This window comes from Ursus americanus, chromosome 21 (genome assembly GCF_024610735.1).
Source record: "Ursus americanus isolate L20-20 chromosome 21, mUrsAme1.1.p, whole genome shotgun sequence".
Lineage (NCBI taxonomy): Eukaryota > Metazoa > Chordata > Mammalia > Carnivora > Ursidae > Ursus > Ursus americanus.
In genome coordinates this window covers 45,367,359-45,388,637 of record NC_142147.1, presented here as the reverse complement: position 1 = coordinate 45,388,637, position 21,279 = coordinate 45,367,359, and the positions used below count along the sequence as shown (strand labels likewise).

General features: G+C 45.8%; 1 protein-coding gene across 1 annotated transcript; it reads right to left on the bottom strand.

Moving 5' to 3' along the window:
- Positions 1-15,205: 15,205 nt before the first annotated feature.
- On the bottom strand, positions 15,206-20,949 carry LOC148108273 (cytochrome P450 2A13-like). The gene is made up of 8 exons (XM_087853379.1): positions 20,916-20,949; positions 19,646-19,795; positions 19,240-19,400; positions 17,905-18,081; positions 17,337-17,478; positions 16,745-16,932; positions 15,938-16,079; positions 15,206-15,402 (listed from the first exon to the last, which is right to left on the bottom strand). Exons 1-8 carry the CDS (start codon positions 20,947-20,949, stop codon positions 15,221-15,223), a joined length of 1,176 nt encoding a protein of 391 aa, XP_087709505.1. The 3' UTR covers positions 15,206-15,220.
- Between the last annotated feature and the right edge of the window lie 330 nt (positions 20,950-21,279).

The window sequence follows — 21,279 nt, the reverse complement described above, 5'->3', positions numbered from 1 at the left end:
CTCTGCGTCAGTTCTGTGCTAAAAGCATTACACACTTACATCACTTAATGCTCACAAACCTATGTGTCAGGGAACGGTGTTCATGCCCATTTTACATGTGACAAAGCTTAACTGATTCCCAAGGAATCTACAAGAAGAAAAAAAAATCCTCTTAAAAAATGAGTTTCGTAAGGTCACTAAACATACAAAAGCCTTTTTTCTTTTTTTTTTTTTGTATATATTTTAGGAAATCAAAATTAAAAACACAATAACACTTCAGTCACTGAAAAAAACAAAATACTTAAGTATAAATCTGACAACACATGTACAGATCCTGTAGGGTGAAAACTACAAAATACTGATGAAAGAAAGAACTTGTATTTTTAAAATATTTTATTTATTTATTTGAGAGAGAAAGAAGGAGCACAAGCAAGGGGAAGGGTCAGAGGGAGAGGAAGAAGCAGACTCCCCACTGAGCAGGGAGCCCTATGAGGGGCTTGATATCAGGACCTGAGCCGGAGGCAGATGCTTAACTGGCTGAACCACCCAGGCATCCCCTGAAATTACATATTTTTTAAATAGAGAGACATACCATGTTCATAGATTGGAAGATCAGTATAGTAAAAAAGCCAGCTCTCCCCAAATTGATATATAGGTCTAACGCAATTATTATAGAAACGACAACAAGATTTTTTTGGTATGGATTTAGACATTAATTTGAAAAATTATGGAAAGGCAAAGAAAGAGCTAAAACAATTTTGAAGAAGGATAAAGAATGAAGAATCACACTTTCCAATGTTCCCTTGGGATTCAGCAAAAGCTCTGTTTAGAGATGAGTTTGTAGCCTTACATTTTCATACTGGAGAGGAAGGAAGTCTAAAAATTAACATAAAAATTAAGTGTCCATCTTTTAAAGTTGGAAAAAGAACAACATAGAAAATTCATAGATAGAGGTGCCGGGGTGGCTCATTTGGTTAAGCCTTCAGTTCAGGTATTGATCCCAGGGTCCTGGGATAGAGAGGGGAGGGGGTAGGGGAATGGGATAGGCTGGTGATGGGTAGTAAGGAGGGCACGTATTGTATGGTGTACTGGGTGTTATACACAACTAATGAATCATCGAACTTTACATCAAAAACCAGGGATGTACTGTATGGTGACTAACATAATAAAATAAAAAAATATTATTATAAGAAAAAAAAAAAAAGAATGTGGGATAGAGCCCTGCGTTGGGCTCCCGGCTGGGTGGGGACCCTGCTTCTCTCTCTCCCCCTGCCTGCCCCTCCCCCTGCTTGTGCTCTCTTCCTGTCACATAAATAAATAAAATCTTAAAAAAAGAAAAAAAGAAGGAAAATCCAAAGATAGCATAAGGAAGGAAACAAATATTAATGCAGAAATTAATGGAAAAAAACTTTTAAGTTGTTTTGAAGACTACGGATTCAATATCTATTGTCAACTTGGCTACACTTCCTCTTTTTTTTTAAATTTTGATATAGTTATAGATTCACAAGAAGTTGTAAAAAAAAAAAAAGTACAGAGAAGTTCTGTGTGTTCTTTCTCCACTTTCCCCTAATGGTAACATTCTGCATAACTATAGTACAATACTAAAAGCCAGGAAATTGGTGTTAGTACAATCTACAGAACTTGTTCAGATTTTACAAGTTTTACATCCACGTGTGTGTGTATGTGTGTGTGTGTGTGTGTGTGTATGTGTGTTTCAGTGCAATTTTATCACACCTGTAGATTCAGGTAACCACCACTCATATATAAAACAAAGGACTTATATACAGAGTATGTAAAAAAAACTTTCAAACCTGAACATAAGAAAACAAACAACCCAATTTAAAAATGGGCTAAATTTTTGGACATGCACTTCACTAAAAAAGATATGTGAATGACAAGCAAGCTCATGAATCAATGTGTAACATCATAGTCATTAGGGAAATGCAAAATAAAACCTAATGAGATACCCCACACACCTATTAGAATGACTAAAATAAAGAATAATAACAGTACCTAGCATTGGCAAAGATGTGGAGCGCCTGGAATTCTTCTATATTGCTGATGGAAATGCAAAATAGTGCAGTTACTCTAGATAACAATTTGGTGGTTTCCTTAAAAGCTAAATACACATTTAATCAGATGACCCAAAATCCCATTTCCAGGTATTTATTCTCAAGAACTGAGAATTCACGTTCACACAAAACCTGCACATGAATACTTGCAGGAGCTTTATTGATAATCTCCACAAGCTACAAACAGCCCAAATGTTTTTCAGAGTTGAATGCATGAACACACTGTCAGATTCATCCAACAATACTACTCGGCAATGGAACTAACAACCGTGGATACACACAGCTTGGATGACCTGCAAAGGCATTGTGCTAGGTCAAAGAAGCCAGTCTCAGGAGGTTGTATACTGCCTTATTTCATTTATGTGAAATTCTGGAAGAGGCAAAAATCTTGAAACAGAGAACACATCCATGGTTGCCAGAAGGTAGAGGTGGGGTAAGGATATGAATACAAAGTATAGCACAAGATAACTCTTTGGGCTGTTGAAATTATTCAGTATCCTATCTGCAGTGGTGGTGATAAGAATCTATGCCTTTGTAAAATCTCCTTGTAAAAAGCAAATTTTATTGTATGTAAAAACAGGTTTTTTAAAAAGAGTAACTAGGATTTTTTTTTTAAGGTGAGCCAAATCTGTAGGCAGATTACGGGACAAAAATCTTATCTGCAGATGATCTAAAATGTCCTGTTAGCTTGAGGTCACTGTGAACAGTCATGCGGCTTTTTAAAAAAGATTTATTTATATATTTATTTGAGAGAGAAGGAGAGAGAGCACACAGGGGGAGGGGGAGAGGGAGAGAGCCTTAAGCAGACTGCTGAGCATAGAGCCCAACACGGGGCTTGATCTCATGACCCTTGGATCATGACCCTGAAACCAAGAATCAGACCCTTAACTGACTGTGCCCCCCGCCCTCCAGGCGTCCCATCATGTGGCATTTAATAATCCTATCTGTAAAGGCTTGACTATAGTGCCTCGTGAAACTGTGAGACAACAGACACTAGAAACTGAAAGGACTTTCTTCAAAGTTCATTTCTGTGGAGTTTATGGAAGCCCAAAGTTAGGCTTTGGTGCGATGCCACATTAAGTGTCTATTGAAAAAGGTTTTGCCTTCCAAAGGATTAAAAACTGTGCTGGAAGAAATGCATAGGAAAACATCGAGCAACTCCAAATTGAAGTCTGGACAGTTTCCCAAACAATTATTCTCTGCTATTCAAAATATCCAGGTCCAGAAAGACAAAAGCTGAGAATCTATTCCAGATTAAAGAAGACCAAAGACATTACAACTAAATATAATGTGTGCTCACAGATCCTGAAGTGGGGGAAGTATTTATGCTTATCAGGTAAGTGTTTTGCACATATTTTCTCCCATTCTGGAGGTTGCCTTTTCATTTTGTTATTATTCATTTGCGGTGCAGAAACTTCTCAGTGACGTACTCCCACTTGCTTATTTTTGCTTTACAATTCAGTGACTGGATAAAGAAAATGTGATACACACACACACCGTGGAATGTCATTCAGCCTCTCTCATACCTCAATAGCAAAAAAACACCTCAAAATAAAAAAAGAACCCCCAAATGAAAAAAAAAACCCACCAGATTAAAAATTGGACAGAGGACATGAAAAGACATTATTCAAGAAAAGACAAACAAGGGCACCTGGGTGGCTCAGTCAGTTAAGCATCTGACTCTTGATCTCAGCTTAGGTCTTGATCTCAGGTTGTGAGTTCAAGTCCTGTGTTGGGCTCCATGCTGGCGTGGAGCCAACCTTAAAAAAAATGACATACATATGGCCAACAGATATATGAAAAGGAGCTCAATATCACTCTTCATAAGAGAAATGCAAACCAAACCCACAATGAGATATTACTTCACATCTTTTGGCTATCATGAGATAAGAGATAACAAATACTGCTGATTTAGTGGATTGGAACCTTTGTGCAGCACTGGTGTGAATGTAATTTGGTAGACTACCAATTTACTACCACGATGGAAATCGGAATGGCTGTTCCTCAAAATATTAAAAATAGAACTACCACGCAATCCAGAAATCCACTTCTGGGTACATGTAAAAAGGAAGTGAAAACACTATCTCCAAGAGATAGCTGCATTCTTAAGTTCGTGGCAGCATAATTCATAGTAGCCAAAATATGGAAACAACCTAAATGTCTGTTGACGGATGAAAAGGTCAGGAACCATGGCAGTGGTTACTCTATAATGCTTTAGTCAGGTTTGAATTAATCTCTTTAATGTGCCAAGGGGTGCACTGGATGTTTTCCCCTATACCCCTACGGATCTGGACCCTTGCTGTAACAGAGGCTCGGGCAGCAGCAGCATAGGAATCGGAGGGTTCTGGTGAGCAGTCCACTCGTAGAGTGTGGACCTCAGCATGCCACCTACCATGGCTTATTTCCTCTTCTCTCCTTCTCTTTTTCAGCTCCCTAGAGATGGCTCTTTCACGAGTGGCCACCCAATGGATTCACGCATCGCAGGGTATAGCCCTTCCTCTGAGTGCTCTGTATCTGGGGCCAAAGCCTGGTTGGGACAGATGACTAATCAGCTACAAGGTATAATCTTTCCCCTGAGTCTAGCATGAGTCACAGCTTCATTCTGAGACACACAAATAAGCCCAGACAAAGACACATGGTCCATGGCCACATTAAGGAGTCCCTGTTACCATAGTCCTGTCCCAAAATGCCTACTCGTTAGTGGAACTTTCAACTTAAGGTCGGCTAAATGAGAGGTTCAACAGTACTCAGCAGTGCACCACAAGGCAGCACAGCTCTACTCACCATCACCTTACCTAGTTGGGGAAGCTAGTTTGTGTGCAAGTCCTTAGCCTGTCTTCTGATTTAGTGATTGGCAAGATAGAAGGGCAAGGAGAGGGAGGAAAGCAGAACTTCAGTCGGCCCCCAAACCGGTCCAGCTCCTAGAATACCCAATCCCACCTTGGCAAGTATGAGAAAGAAGCAGAATTCCCTTCTATGAACTTGCAACCCCCAATTAACTCACACCCAAAAGTACCTGGATGCCTGCAGAAGACTGGAGCTGAAAAGGCACCACATCCACCGACTCCTTTTCTGAGTCCAACTTCTCTCCCACATACTACTAGAACTTTCCCCTCTATTTCTAGGCACAGAGTGTGTCTTGGGGGAAAGAAAATCCACTCCCACTCCTCCAGAGTCTTCTCCTGAAGGCTGTGTGATTTCACACCTCCTGTTCCTATAGCATTCTGTCAAAGGGTCATGACCACATCCAGTGTGCGGTTTGTTTTCTGAACAGCTGAATCTGGGAATGGAGCTGGTTAGGCAAGAGAAGAACTGGGCCAGAGAGCAGTGGATTTGAAAGAGAGTGACTCAGAAAATCCTGCAGGTGTGGAGGCCCCTCCCACAGCACCTGGAGTGGGGATTCCCCCATGTATCCATGCAAATCCACGGAGGAGACAACACACTCCAATTATCGAGATGTGGCAGCTGAATGGGATGTGATGGAGAGAGAAATAAGTAACAGGAGAATTTGGGGAAAGGAGTAGCTAAGAAGGAAGAAAGGCAGAGTCCAACAACACAGAGCCTGAGGGGTGCTGAGAGACAGATACTAGAACTGAGCCAATGGATTTCTGACATTTATGCCACTCGGGGGTGGTACTTAGTTCCTGCAGCCCTGGCAAGCTAATATGTCTAGCAGGGCCAGGAACAATGACTCAGTGGGAGGCACCCAGCACCTCCCTCCCCATCATCTCCTTTGGGCTTGATGCAAAAGGCCCTGATAATATCTGGGAGCTGCTGACAGTGGTGATTCAAGAACATAAGGGACCTGGTCAGTGCTGTGTGGTTCTCAGGCTTCCTCCCCAGTAGCTTGGGGCCATAGTTCATCAGTTCTGCAGGCAAACACTTTGTGAGAAATATCCTGGGTGTGCATGTGGAGAACCTGTTGAAATCCCTGAAAGAGGTGATGGGGAAGGCAGGGATGAGGGAGGAGAATGTGGGCACCTGGTCTTCCACCCCTTTCTCCAAGCTGACAGTCAGCAGAGCAGGGCAGGAGTGGGGGGGAGTGGATGAGGAACTCAGGAATGGGAGTTCTGGTTTCAGATAGGAGATGAGAGCGTGAAGGTACAATGGGTATGTTTTAGAGACGTGGATCTTAGCCCACCTCTGCCACTGAAGCTTTGTGTGGAAATTCACAGCCCCCAAAATAGACAAAATCCCTGTCTTCATGGAGCTTACATTCCAGAGGATTGAGGTGTCTATGATTCTAAAGTTTCATGGTTCTAAGACTGGTTGGATCCAAGGATAAATGTTTTCAGGATTTTTCTGTTACCCCAAAAAACAGTCACAATGTACTATTCTGAGGGTTGCCAACTTTCTCACTCACAATGTCTACCACATAGGATTCCAGGGACTATGAGGAAGAGAGGGACAACCCCTGGATCTCCTCATCCTACATCTCCCAGCTCAGCCATTTGGGCACCATGGGGAATTCCCTATTGCCCAGACAATGAACCAGGGGGATGGTCAGAACTGCTCTGGAACTTTCTCCCACTGCCCTACCCTCTTCCCTGCACAAAACCCCTGAGGCACCTGTTGAACAACGTCAAATGGGAACCATGTCAACTGGGAACTATGAAAAAGATGTAGAAATGTGGAAAGATGGAGACAGACACAGGGAAGAGGAGACAGAGAGATGGAGGGAAAAAGAGAGGAGGAGAAGGGAGAGAGGTGACCTCTCTCTCTCTCTCTCTCTCTCTCAGTTTCTCCCTCTCTCCAATGTCTCTCTGGGTGTAAGTTCTGTCTCTTTCTTGCTCTATCTCTGCCTCTGTCTCTCTATCCCTGTGTAAGTCACTCACTGCCAAGCTCTTTCTGTCCTTTTCCCTGTTTCTCTGTCTTCCTTGATGTCTGTCTGGTTTCCTCTTTGTCTCTCTGACTACCTCTTTCTTCATGTTTCTCTCTCTGTCACTGCCTCTTATGCCTCTGCTACTCTTTCTCTCTCTCCTTCCTGTTCACCTTCCCACCCTTTCTCTCTCTAGACAGATTCCCTGTCTCTATTCCTCTCTGCTTCTTTTCCTCTCCTCCTCTTCCCCTGTATCTGGGATCTAGGGAAGGCACGTACCAAATGGAGATGAGAGAGGCAAAGATCCCCTGCCCAGCCACAATCTCTCCCACTTTTCCTTTCAGGTATTGCCTGTAACCGCCCTCACCATGGACATTTTGAGTACAGCCATCTCCTGCCCCTGATTCTTACCTGTCTATTCCTGACCCTCAACTCAAGATGCAAGGACCAACTTCCCCCAGGGCCCAGATCCCTCTCAGTACTGGGGAAATTCTGCACCTTGGCTTCCCAAATGTGCTGATGTCCCTCAGAGAGGTGTGGGCCCCTCAGCTTGGGGAGGGGAAACAAGGGAGCCAAATGTAAGCTCGGTCTTGCTGCCCATAGCTGAGTAAGGAGTATGGCTCTGTATACACCTTGTATCTGGGATTCAGGCTACTGGTTGTCCTCAGGGGATACCAAGCAGTGAAGGAGGCCCTTGTGGACCATGATAAGGACTTCATTGACCAGAATGACTTCCTCTTATTTTCCAAGTTCAACAAGGAAAATGGTAAGCCTGTTCCTGCTCTCCTGCATCCCAAAAAACACTTTCCTCATTATGGCAGCATGAAAGAGGGAGATAGTTCTTCCATCTTGGTGTCCTTCAGGGTCACTGATCTTGCTAGCGACATGAGAAGACATTGAAACTGCAGAGTCCAGGACCAGGGATAAAGTTGTCCAAACTTCACCTTCCCCAGATACAATAACTATCTTAACGTGTATTTTATTCCAATCCCCCTTTCCATTTCAAGCTCATCCCAACCATTCTCATCCCAATCTTTATTTTGACATCAATCTCATTATCAACTTCCATCTCAAGTGACAAGTCAAATTATCCAGAACCAGTTCTGATGTTCTACATAAACCTACCTAAATCCCCATTATAAATTTCTATAATCAATCCCATCCCAATCCTATTGGTCAAAATGAATTCATGGTTTTCTCCCAACTTCTAGCTCCATCTTCGATCCCAAATACTGTCCAATTTGACTGGTCTCCAATACTGATTCTCCATCTAAATTCTACAAATCCAGTCACCAAATCCCACACATTATGTGACAGAAAAACAGAAGGCTATCTATCTAGAATTTAATGCCCAATGAAAAATGTCAACAAATGAAGGAAAGTAGACTTTCTAAAGTCTATGACATTGGAATGAAATCATCAGCAGCAGATCTGCACTACAAAAGATATCAAAGGAACTCTTTCAGGCAGAAGGAGAATGGTACCAACACGATGTCTACAAACGTCCTAAGAACTGCAGAATGATAAATATGTACGTAAATGTAAAGGACTTTTTTTTCTTAAGTAGGGTATGGAACCCAGCATGGGAGCTTGAACTCACAACACTGAGATCAAGACCTGAGCTGAGATCAAGGGTCAGACACTCAACCGACTGAGCCACCCAGGCGTCCCGACTTCTTTCTTATTTTTAAAAACTCTTTAAAATGATTTGGGTGTTAATGCAAAAATAATGATGATACATGGTAGGATTTCTAACACATGCAAAAGGCCAGGAGGAAGAAAATTGCACAGTGCTATCCTTAGGTTCTTACAGATTGTGTGAGGCGGTACATATTACTTGAAGGTAGATTGTGATATGTTCAAGATACCCAATATAAACCTAAAGCAAACACTTAGAAAACCAGATTTGCAACTAGGAAATAGCACTACCGTGTATAATGAATTCACCTTAGTGTTTTACATTTATAAAATGAATCCTCATCATAATGTGTGAGGTAAATTCTACTTTAACCTAATTTTATTTTATTTTACTTTTAAAGGAGTTTCCACATCCAATGTGGGGCTCAAACTCATGACCCTGAGATCAAGAGTTGCATGCTCTACTGACTGAACCAGCCGAGCACCCCTAGCCTCATTTTATTTATTTATTTTTAAGATTTTATTTATTTATTTATTTATTAGAGAGGGGGAGAGAGAGAATGTGAGCAGGGGAGGAGCAGAGGGAGAGGGACAAGCAAACTCTGAGCTGAGTGCAAGCCCGGTGAGGACCTGATCCTACGACCTTGAGATCATGACTTGAGCCGAAATCAAGAGTCAGCCACTCAATGGACTGAGCCACCCAGGCACCCCTCTAACCTCATTTTGAAGAAGAAAAAGAGATAAAGATATTTAAAGCTCTATTCCTTGATCTTTGATCCTTCATAACTTGTGGGTAAACAAATGTATCAGGTGACTCTACAGGTTTCAGTTAAATGACATTTTGTTGTTGCTTGAAATTTTGATGTCATTACATTACAATTTGTCATTTTGTTTTGCACGATGCTCCAGAATATTCTAGCTGCATCCTGTTAATATTCAGCGGTGTATTTTGTACTGTGCCACTGGGTCTTGCAACGTGTTCTGGGCTTCCCCCTCGCCATCCCACATGTCCCCACAGAGAGGCCCAGACTCAATGACAGCGCCTGTCCCTTCTAAGGCCCCCACTCACAGTCCACGTGCAGGAGGAGATCTACCTCATGGTGGGGCATGCAGGGCTATAGGTGCTGGAGGACCACCAGGCCTTGCCTTACACGGGCCCCAAGATCCATGATGTGCAGGGCTTGCCAATGTCATTCCCTGAACTTTCCATCCGTGTCTCTAGGGCATACCACTGATTTCCTCTTCCCCTACAGCAGGGCACAGATGTCATCACCCTCCTTAGCTCTGTTTGCCACAACCCCAGCCAATTCTTGATGCCCTGCGAGTTCAACTGTGAGCCCTTTCTGGATGCCAGTCAGTCCTTCAAGAAGATCCCTACCTTCATGCCCTTCTCAGCTGTTGACTACGGACAGGGTGGGAATCACAGCCTTGGAATGCCCAGATTCCCATTCTCCTACGTCCACCCCAGCCCTGATCCCACTCCCCATCCTCACTGCCTCCTTTCCAGTTATGGAAACACAAGCAGCTTCAAACAGTGTCTGCTTCCTGGGCTCAGAGACACCCCCAGCTCTGACTATCCAGTTCTGGAGTTATAGGCAGAGAGCGATGAAACCCTTTGAGGTAGAGCTTACACCGACATTGTCATCTGGTGCAACAGAAGCAGTTCTAGTTTTTCATATTTAGTCTACCACTAAAATGGGGGGAAATATTAATGTTTACATAGTAGCAGAAAAATGGAAGAATTGTAAGAGGTAACACTTAGGATATTGCCAACCGTGTGCACCCGGCACTTGCGAGAAAGACTACAGGAACGGTGAAGAAGGCACAGAAGCCAGGCCTCCCCTTCTGCGGCTCGGCTCTGTCACTGTTAGCTGTGTGGCCTTGAGCAAGTCACAACCTCTCTTCTCATCTGTCATTTCAGCTCACACCTTGTCCTAACTCCAGGACGTCCCCTGGGCGAGTCGCAGGCGCGCCTGGAGCTCCTCCTCTACCTCACCGCCATCCTGCAGAGCTTCTCGCTGCAGCCGCTGGGGGCGCCCGAGGACATTGACTTGGCCCCAGTTGAATCGGGCGGCAAAAGGCCGCCTAGGCTCGTCCCAATGCGCCTGCGCAAGCGTTGAGTTTTGTTCCGTTTTGTTTTGTTTTGTTTTGTTTTGTTTTGTTTTGTTTTGTTTTGTTTTGTTTTGTTTTTCCCCCCACCCGCCCACATGGGCTGCTCATTCTCTTCGTTGTCACACTCTTTTGGCTGGATCATCCTTGCCATCAAACCCTCCCACTCTCCCTACCATCAGTCTTCTGCATGCTCTGTCGCTCTCGCACGCTTATCTACCAACCCGGAGTCAACAAAAGACCTCAAGGAGGAGAAGCCTTATGTTTTAGCCACTTAAAGACCCTGAAACTTGCCTGTGTCTCTCCCCTTTCTCTGGAGCTTTTGTTTCGTTTCCTAGGAAAGTTATCTTGGAAATGAACACGACACAGTGGGCCCGACTTTAAGGGAGGTGGATGGTTCAATGGTTCGTGGCGAAAGAGAGTGAGGTCACCTCTGCCGGTTCTGGCTGCAAGGAGGATAAACACAGAGATGAAACTCTCACATCGGGGAAGCCACAGTGTAGACTCTGAGTCCCTGGAGGCAGGCTTGGGGGTAAGGACTGTGAAGGACTAAAGAGGAAGGGCAGAGAAAGAAGAACCAAGGTGGAAAAACCTACAAGATACTCTGGACAGAGAGAGAACAGGAGGCTAATAGAGGGATGGGCAGAGAAAGGCACGTGGAAAGCGAGAAACAGAAAGCGAAAAAAGGACACAAGAGAAAGAGAATAAGAGCTAACCTGTTACCCATAACGAATCACCTGGCCCCTAGGATTCTAAACGCTTGAAACATATACTCACTCATTTATGTCCCAAAAGAGACTCATGAACTAGATCCTGAGATATCATCTCTCCTTGGAGACTGGGGAAATGAGGCACAGAGGGACTGAATCACTTCCAGGGTCACATAGCCAGGGAGAGACAGGGCTGGAGTTAAAAACCCAATTTGTCCGGGCCCCCGTGTCCGTGATCTTAATCACTGCTTCTCAATAGAAAAGGAAAACGCAAGGGGGCGTCTGGGGGGCTCAGTTGGTTAAGCGGCTGCTTTGGCTCAGGTCATGATCCCAGCGTCCTGGGATCAAGTTCTGCCTCTGGCTCCCTGCTCAGCAGAGAGGCTGCTTCTCCTTCTGCCTCTGCCCCTGATCATGTGCTCGCTGTCTCTCTAGCTCATTCTCTATTTCAAATAAATACATAAAATCTTAAAAAAAAAAAAGGAAAGAAAAAGACAAGAATGTTATTCATTCTCATTAGTCAGTGCCCTGCCATTGGTATGGTTAATACTTAAAATATCACCCTGCAACTAGTAAGTACTCGGCACTGTACTAGTTAGTAGAATTATATTGGAGAACATTTAACTTCTTTTAACTTGTTGTTTTTTCTTCTTTTGGAACTCTGGCTTGATTTATTTTGGGTAACAAATTTATTTGGGCAACAAACAAACCTGTGTGTCTCCTCAGAAACATATGGTCTTTTGTCGACAGAGCAGAGACTGGACTTGGGTCCCCTCAACCTGACCACAAAAATCCAGCATTTTTTTTAAGATTTTATTTTTTAAGTAATCTCTATGCCCAACATGGGATTTGAACTCACAACCCCCGAGATCAAGAGTCGCATGCTCCAACAACTGAGCCGGCCAGATGCCCCTACAGCTACCTCCATAAGAAAAAAAAAGTTGAAACTCTATGCTTCTTGACTAGCATATCTTGCAGGAATGGGGAGGGAGGATGCTTACTGAAAAGGGGATGCTGACTACTAAGACCAGACCAAACCAGTCTGCACCAACAGGGGCCCCCAGTCCTGAAGTTTCACCAACATTTTCCCTCATTATAATACTAAAAATCATGCCAAGGGTGGAGAGGTGTTTTGTGTTTTTTTTGAAGATTTATTTATTTATTTATTTATTTATTTGAGAGAGAGTGTGTGAATGGGGGGAAAGGCAGAGGGAGAGGGAGAATCTCAAGCAGACTCCTTACTGAGTGCGGAGTCCCAGGCAGGGCTGGATCTCAAGACCCTGAGACCATGACCTAAGTTGAAACTAAGAGTCGGGCGCTTTACCTACTAAGCCACCCAGGTGCCCCCAAGGGTAGAGATTTTTTTTTAAAGATTTTATTTATTTATTTATTTATTTATTTATTTATTTATTTATTTCACAGAGTGAGAGAGCATAAGCAGGCCGACTGGCAGACAGAGGGAGAAGCAGGCTCCCCGCTGAGCAGAGAGCCCAATGCGGGACTCGATCCCAGGACGCTGAGATCATGACCTGAGCTGAAGGCAGACACTTAATCGACTGAGCCGCCCAGGTGCCCCCGAGGGTGGAGATTGAACACGGTGATTAGACAACGCAGGAAGAAGTATAACCTTTCAGTGAACAGGTACTAATAAATCCCCATTCTATATGCTTAGATGTCATGCTTTTCCCACCTAAGTTTCTTAAAAAAAAAACTCTCCCTGACCTCTCCTCGGAAAGTCAGCCTGAGGATCCTTCCCTTTGTGCTGCCTCCCTTGTGCTGGAGCATAAGCCCCGATAAAGCTTTGCCTGTGCTTTTAAATTCTGAGTCCAGCCTGGTTTCTACTGTCGCTGAGTCCGAGGACCCAAGTCCAGTAACCTTTTCGTACAATATTGCATCACAGTTGGAAAGATCTGACTGTCTGGTACTCATTAATATTCTCAGGAATTCAAAGTACACTATATCTAATCTCCAAAATCTTCCCATGCCTTCAATAAAAATTTCTTTTTTTTTTTTTTTAAAGATTTTATTTATTTATTTGACAGAGATACAGACAGCCAGCGAGAGAGGGAACACAAGCAGGGGGAGTGGAAGAGGAAGAAGCAGGCTCCCAGCGGAGGAGCCCGATGTGGGACTCGATCCCAGAACGCCGGGATCACGCCCTGAGCCGAAGGCAGACGCTTAACCGCCGTGCCACCCAGGCGCCCCTCAATAAAAATTTCTAAACATCTAGAAATGATCCTTGTGATGGCTGTCCCCCCTTCATTACATGTTGCTTCACTTGCCAGCATTCTTTTCTGAGGAGTTTGAGCTGAGTAAGATCTAAGGAGGTACTTTGTCTCCAGACAATAATAGGATATTTATTTGCATGTGACTTTCAGTTCCAGACTAATTTTTATGCCATAATTCTTTTTTTTAAACAGATTTTATCGATTCATTTGAGATAGAGAGCAAGAGAGAGCACAAGCAGGGGGAGCAGCAGAGGGAGAGGGAGAAGCAGACTCTTCACTGAGCAGGGAGCCGGAAGTGGGACTCCATCCCAGAACACTGAAATCACGACCTGAACCGAAGGTAGATGCTTAACCGACTAAGCCACTCAGGTGCCCTTTATGCCATAATTCTTATATTTTCAACTGAATCGTTTTCATTGGTATACACACTGTCACCTAAATTCAGTATATATAAAATAAAAGTCATTATGGTCTTACCAAACTCTACTCCATGTATAACGTTGACCTGAGCAATCACAGAGGCCTTGTTATTCATCACTTTGAAGTGACTTTTAACCCTCTCTTTTAGGGTGTCAGTAAATCCTTCCATCTTTTAGTTCATACATTTTCTTTCGTGTGTGTGTGTGTGTGTGTGTGTGTGTGTGGAAAGAACGTTTAACATGATAATTACCCTCTTAACAAATTAAGTGCCCAATACAGTTGTCAAGTACAGACACAATGTCGTGCTGCAGATTTCTAGAACTTATTCAGCTTCCAAAATGGAAACTGTACCCATTGACTAGCAACCCCCCCTTCTCCCCCTTCCTCTAGACCCTAGCAATCACCGTTCCATGAGTTTCTGCTTCTAGGAGTCTGGCTGTTTAAGATCCATGCTACAAGTGGATTCATACCCTGTTTGTTCTTCTCTGATTGGCTTATTTCAGTTGACATAAAATCCTCAAGGTTCATGCATGTTGTCACATATGGCAGGATTTCCTTTCTTTTTATGACTGAGTGATATTCCATTGTATGTACATGTCACATTTCCTTTATCCATTCATCTGTCAATGGATATCTAGACTGTCTATCTAAAAATTATTTCTTTCTACAGTGTTTTGTAGCTTTCAGCATACAAGTTCTGTGCCTGTGTTGTTAGATTTATAGTTACCTATTTCACTTTTGTGAGGACTATAAATGGTATTGTGCTCTTAATTTTTATTCCTAGGGTTCGTTGCTGGTGTATAGAAAAAACAACACAAAAAATTGTAGTATGTTTAGTGACCTTGATAAATTCATTTATTAGGAGGTTTTTTGTCGTTGTGGTAGATTCCTTGGGAATCAGTTAGGATTTGTCACCTGTAAAATGGATATAAAGACTGTTCTCTGTTGCATAGGTTTCCGAGCATTAAGTGAGGTGAACGTGTTAACTTTTAGCATGGACCTGACAGAAAATATTTACTCAATAAGTAATTTCCTTTCCTCTCATACCACTTCTGAAAGATCTATCTCTACCAAGGTGAACAGAGCCCATTTCTTTCCTCTTCCATCCTCTTTGCCCTTCCTATTTCCCTAAGCCACCTCCTTGGGGCTAGCCCTGCCCTTCAAAACCCCGCCCCTCCCCATAGCCACGCCCCTCCCCCTCCCTCTGCTTTGTCCCCCAACCAGCTGTACCTTCCCACAACCCCTTGTTTAGCGGGGCTGGAAGCTCATGGTGTAATTTCGTGGGATGGTGGCTAAGCCCACGAGCTTGGGGGACACGTCGATGTCTCTGGGCAGCTGCGGGGACTTGAAGCGGAAGTTCTGCAAGATGTTGGTGAGGAAGAGAAAGAGCTCCATTCTAGCCAGGCCTTCTCCGAAACAGTACCGCTTTCCTGAAGACACAGAATGGGAGGGCTGGAGGTGAGGCCTGCTCTCACTGCCCCCTTGCCCCACTATCCACCTCCAACTGCTTTCTCCCAGAGAGGAGAGGCTGGAATATTGTGGCCTGAGAGATTTTCAGAGACGCCTCTAATCTCTGAGCATCATTTTCCCTTGTGCATGGGATGGGGGTGAGGTAGCTGTAGCAATGGGAAATTTAGATGCCCCTTCTCTCCAGGTACACACTCAGATATGCCTGCTGGGCTCTCATCTCCAAGCGAGGAATCTAAAGAATTTAAGTGACTTTGGACAAATCTCTGACTCACTAAGGGCTTTGATTTGCCCCATCTCTGAAACAGGTGTGATCATCCTTATCCTTTAGCTTAAGCTCAAGTAGTTATGGGGGTTGCAGCTGATGGGTCCCAAGGTAGATCACGAGAGGGACTTCCATGCTGGAGAAAGACACCAGGCTACACCTTGAAGAGGAGAGCTGGGATGAAGGAGGCCCTGTTGGTGGGAGCGGTGGCTTGGCACAGACTGGTCTCTTACCAATGGAGAAGGGCACAAAAGCATCACTCTTCTTAAACTGCCCATTCTCATCCAGGAAGTGCTGGGGGTGGAAGTCACGGGGGTTGGAGAAGAACTTGGGGTCTCTCAGCACGGAGCCCAGCATAGGGAACACTTCGGTGCCCTGGTGAGGAGGAGAGGGGGTATTTGATAAGCCAGAGTCGGGGTAGAGTATGCTGAAAGTGCATGGAGGTTAGAGGGATAATAGGGGTGCCCCAGATGATGAGATATGGGAGGTGTGGGAGTGTGGGTCCTCTCAGGGAGGAGCTTTGGGAGACAAGAAATTCATGTCTCTGAGATAGGAAGCTATGCAGACATGGGGTTTATGTCTCCTGAAAAGGGAAATTTGAAGAAAACAGGTTCTGTGTGTCTTAGGACAGAAGGTGTGGGGCATGTGCAGTTCATGTCTCCCAAGGCGGGAGGTTGAGAGGACATGGGGGTTCATGTTTCCAGAGACAGGAAGTTTTAAAGACATTGGGTTTGTGTCTCTCTAGGCGGGATGTTTGGGGGACATGAGACTCGTGTCCTTGAGGGAGGAGGTCTAGAGATGAAGTTCATGTCTTTTGAGAGAGGACATTTAGGGACATGGGGTTCATAATCCCCGCAGCAAGAGCTCTGGGGGAGATACAGGGTTCAAGAATCTCTGAGTGGGAAGGTTAAAGGGTCATGGTGGTTGAGGAAGTGTTTGATTGAGGCAGTGGGACAGGGGCTGGGAAGCTTCTAAGGGGAATGAGGTGCTGGGTCACAGGGAGCAGGATGGAGGTCCCCCTAGGCAAGACAGGAAAGTACCTTGGGGAGGAGGAACTCTCGAAACCTGGTGTCTTTGGTGACTCTGCGGGCTAAGCCCATGGGGATTATGTCTCCAAATCTTTGGATCTCGTGGATCACTGCCTCTGTGTAGGGCATCTTGGCCCGATCCTCAAACTTGGGCTGACGGTTCTTGCCAATTACCCGGTCAATCTCCTCATGGACCTTGGCTGTGGGAGGAAAGGGAAAGTGTTTAGGCATCCAGGGGTCTCAGGGCAGGGACGATAGTCCAAATATGCACATCCACGTGTGATGTGGACATAGACCATTCGAAACAGACCTTGGCCATAAACATGTTGGTGCAGCGTCCTATTCACCTGGTCTCAACTCTATGTGGTCTCACATACATCTGACTCAGCACAGGAGCTATTTACCCATCAGTTCAGGTATTTTCAGTATTTTAACAGCCAGTGAAACTCAGCTGGTGCTTATCAGAGAGTATCACCTAGCATCTGGATAACAGGGTATGGCTGAGGTTCCAGGGATCTAGGAAAGGTGGGGACATTGCAGTGGGCTCAGAGGAAGTGTGAGGGTCTGTGGCCCCCACCTCACTGCCCCACCCCCACAGCCTTACCCTCCACATCTGGGTGCTTCATGAGCAGCAGGAACCCGTACCGCAGGGTTGTGCTGACTGTCTCAGTGCCCGCAAAGAAGAGGGCCAATGTGGTCATCACCAGGTTCTTCAAGAAGAACTCCGTGTTGGGGTTGTTCTGCTCCTGCAGGGAGACAGGGCTTCAGGCCAGGCCCACTGCCCTCAGGGCTCTCAGAGGCCTTCCGGGGTCTTCCATTTGGACCCAGCTCTCTTAGGTCCAGACCAGAGGTGGGAAGAGAGACCCTACTTCTGCCAGGGCTTTGTTCAGGTGGATGGCTCTGCCCAAACGCCCTTCCCACACTCTTTCCCCGGCTGCCTACCTGTCCTTTACTCATCAGCCCTGGGTCACTTTTTACAGTAGGAATATGAGGAGAGGGATACAGACAGCAAGTGGGCGGTGTGAAAGTGTTGCTTTATGGATCCCACACAGATCCAGCCCATGACAAGTGCTGGCAGATGGATCAGCCACCATTAATGTTCTTGAGATTGTGAGGATGTTATGAGGGGCTGCCTGGGTTTGCAGCTCTCCGCACTGGCTGCTGGGCTGTACCTCCTGCATGCGGATGAGGAAGGAGTCGATGAAGTCCCTCGGGGAGTTGGGGTCCAGGGTGCGTTGGTTCTGCTCCACCTTCTTGGCTATGAAGTCCTCCAGACCCTGCAGCTCCTTAAATGCCTGTTGCTGTGGCCCTGGCAGGTGTTTCATCACTGAATAGAACATCTCATAGAGCTGAGGATGGGGAGAGACGAAAGGCAGGAAGGATAGTTGTTAGCGGGCTGGTTCTGATGGGAGCCGGACCTTTCTTGGAACAAGGAAGGCACTGGGTTAAAGGCATCTGTCCAGGTGTTTAGGATTTATATGGAGCTTGATGAGAGGAGATAGCTAAGTTTTCAGGTGAGTTACGTGTGAGGGCCCCTGTCCCAGAATGTAGGTGAGAAGGATTGGGACACATATCCAGGTTTCAGGTATTTGGGTGTGGCTGGATTGGAAAACGCATCTAGGTGTTCAGATATTCAGTTGCTGTTGAATTGGGAGACTCTTGTTCAGGTGTTTACCTATTTTTTTCTGACTGATATAGTGAGTCACCTGTTTAGATCTCTAGGTGTGGAGTAGGCTAGTTGGAGACAACTATCCAGATATTTAGAGGATATAGAATGGTGGCTTCTGTGTAGGGGTTGAGGTATTAGAGGGGGGCAGGTATCAATTGTTGAGGTGGGGGAGATACCTGTTCATGTGTTTCAAATATTCACAGAGGTGTTGGGGGGCACTTCTGTAAGTGAGTCAACTGGGTTGGGGGACACTATTTGGGTGTTTGGGGAAACATCTATCCAAGTATTTACATGTGTTGGGGTCTTCTCCGTTGGGGCACCTGTTCTGATGATCAGGTGTTTCAGTGGGCTCTGTAGGGGCACTTACCTAGGTCCAGTAGGCTGGTTTTGCTCACCTGTGTACATGCCAAATGATTTTGGTGGGCTGTATTTTATAGCACCAGGTGTTCATGTATTCAGGAGGTGGGCTGAGGTGGTCACTTGTGAAGGGGTTAAGATATTAAGAGATGGACTATCTCAATAGGGACCAGCAGGTGAGCTGAGATGAGGACACATGCCCCAGGCAGCAAGGCTGGGCAGATAACATGCCTCTTGCCTGCAGGCTCTGTTCTTTGTTTGTTTGGTTTGGTTTTTGTATTTTTGGTGGGGGGAGCATCTGTTGAGATATCCAGGTGTCCTTGGAAAGTGGGTATTCTGGTGTAACTGTTCACTGTCCAAGAGCAGTTTTGATGGAACCTGGTCTGGAGGAGGATGGGAGTTCGGGGCACCTGTCACCGAGTGGGAGAGCAGTTGGTAGGTTGTGGTAGGGGTGTTGTAGAGCCAGACTGGGATGGGTTACCTGCCCCATAGAGGTAGCTGTGAACTGGAAGCTTCCCAGCATCATACTCAGCAGTGACAGGAACTCTTTGTCCTCATAGTCAAAGCGGTCCCCAAAGACAATGGAGCTGATGACATTGGACACTGTTCGGCTCAGGAAGAAGGTGGGATCGATGAAGGCACCTGGGGAATGGGATGGGGTTGGGGAGAGACAGGGATTTGGGGGAGCGTCAACTGGGCAATCTTATGCCTGCCCGAGAATTAGAGGAGGGCACTGGAGTGAGGAGCCAAATTTCCAGCACAAGACCCTTGAGCCTAGAGCCCCGATGCCTTCCCCCAATCCAGTCCCCTTCCGGAGGAGAAAGCTCGCGTTTGCGCGCGACCTTGTGGATGTACTCCTCCTGCTTGCTCACTCCCGCCCAGCTCACCGCGCGTGTCCCGGAGGGCCTCGATGAGGAAGCCCGCCTCCTCCTGGATGCGCTCCTCAATGCCGCGCTTGCCCACTCCAAAGTCCCGCAGGGTAGTGATGGAGAAGCGCCTGAGCTGCTTGGCGCGCTCCCCATTGCTGAACACCACGCCTGGGGAGGGAGCATAAAGGTGTGGTGAGGCAGGAAGGGGCCCGGACAGAGGTGGGCAGAGAGCAGGAGAGGGAGGATGGGCTGGGGGGAGGGGAGACAGGAAGAAACACAACTCAGGGTCAGAGAAATACTAAAAGAGATAGAGACCAGGTTGGAAGAAAAGAATCAGGGAAAAGGCAAGTCAGATGCCAGAGAAACCGAGATACATAAACACAGAGAAAGAGGGGCGCCTGGGTGGCTCAGTCTTTGGGCGTCTGCCTTGGGCTCAGGGCCTGATCCAGGCGTTCTGGGATAAAGCCAGGCATTGGGCTCTTCTGCTGGGAGCCTGCTTCTTCCTCTCCCACTCCCCCTGCTTGTGTTCCCTCTCTCGCTGGCTATGTCTATCACTGTCAGGAAAATAAATAAAATCTTAAAAAAACAAACAAACAAACAAAAAAACAAAAAGCAACAACAACCACAAAAAAAAAAAAAAACCGAGAGAAAGAGGGAGGGAAGGAGAGGAGGAGTCTGACCTTTGTGGAGATCTGAAAAGTGACAATAAAAATCATGAAGGATCCTAACACTGAGCTAGAGAAAGAGGAAAATGTGCAGAGAACAGAGAGGGTCTGGAGAGAGAAGATGTTTCCAGAGATGGAGGCAGGGGTGTGAAACAGAAACAAGGTGAGATTCTTTTTTTTTTTAAGGTTTTATTTATTTATTCGACAGAGATAGAGACAGCCAGCGAGAGAGGGAACACAAGCAGGGGGAGTGGGAGAGGAAGAAGCAGGCTCATAGCAGAAGAGCCTGATGTGGGGCTCGATCCCAGAACGCTGGGATCACGCCCTGAGCCGAAGGCAGACGCTTAACCGCTGTGCCACCCAGGCACCCCTGTTGTGCATCTTCTTATGTATACATCTGTGTGTGTGTGTGTCACTCCGGGCAGGTACATGGGGTCTCTGCACGTCTGAGCTCATGTGTGTATCAGTGTGTCCGTGTTGGTACATGTATTTATGAACACACCTGTCTGTGGAGTGTCTGTGTGTGCAGAAGTTGGTGTCCGTACCTGTTTGTGTCTAGACATGTACATCTGTGGGAGCACATGACAGGGTGTGTGTGCAGGCCAGTGTGCCCGAATGCACACCAGCCTCTTTGTGTTGGCGGGCAGCTGAGTACATGCTTTGGAGCATGCCTGTTGGAGGACGTCTACATGAGTGTCTGTGTGTCCACCCTGACGTCTGACTGTGCATTCACACGTGCATGTGACCATAAATGGGTGTGTGGATGGACATTTTATGAGTGCATTCTGGCATTGTGTGTAGGCATGTGGGCCACGCTGTGTACACAGATCACCTCATTTGTGCTGATCAAAAAACTTCTAACTGGTTAAGACTGCATTTCTGGGGGAGGTTGAACTGCCATTAGGTTAGATATTGAGCCTGGTTTGTTGACTTGGCCTAACATAAGTGACTCCATTTGGGGCCTGTGGTTTTCTTTTTTAACAGTTT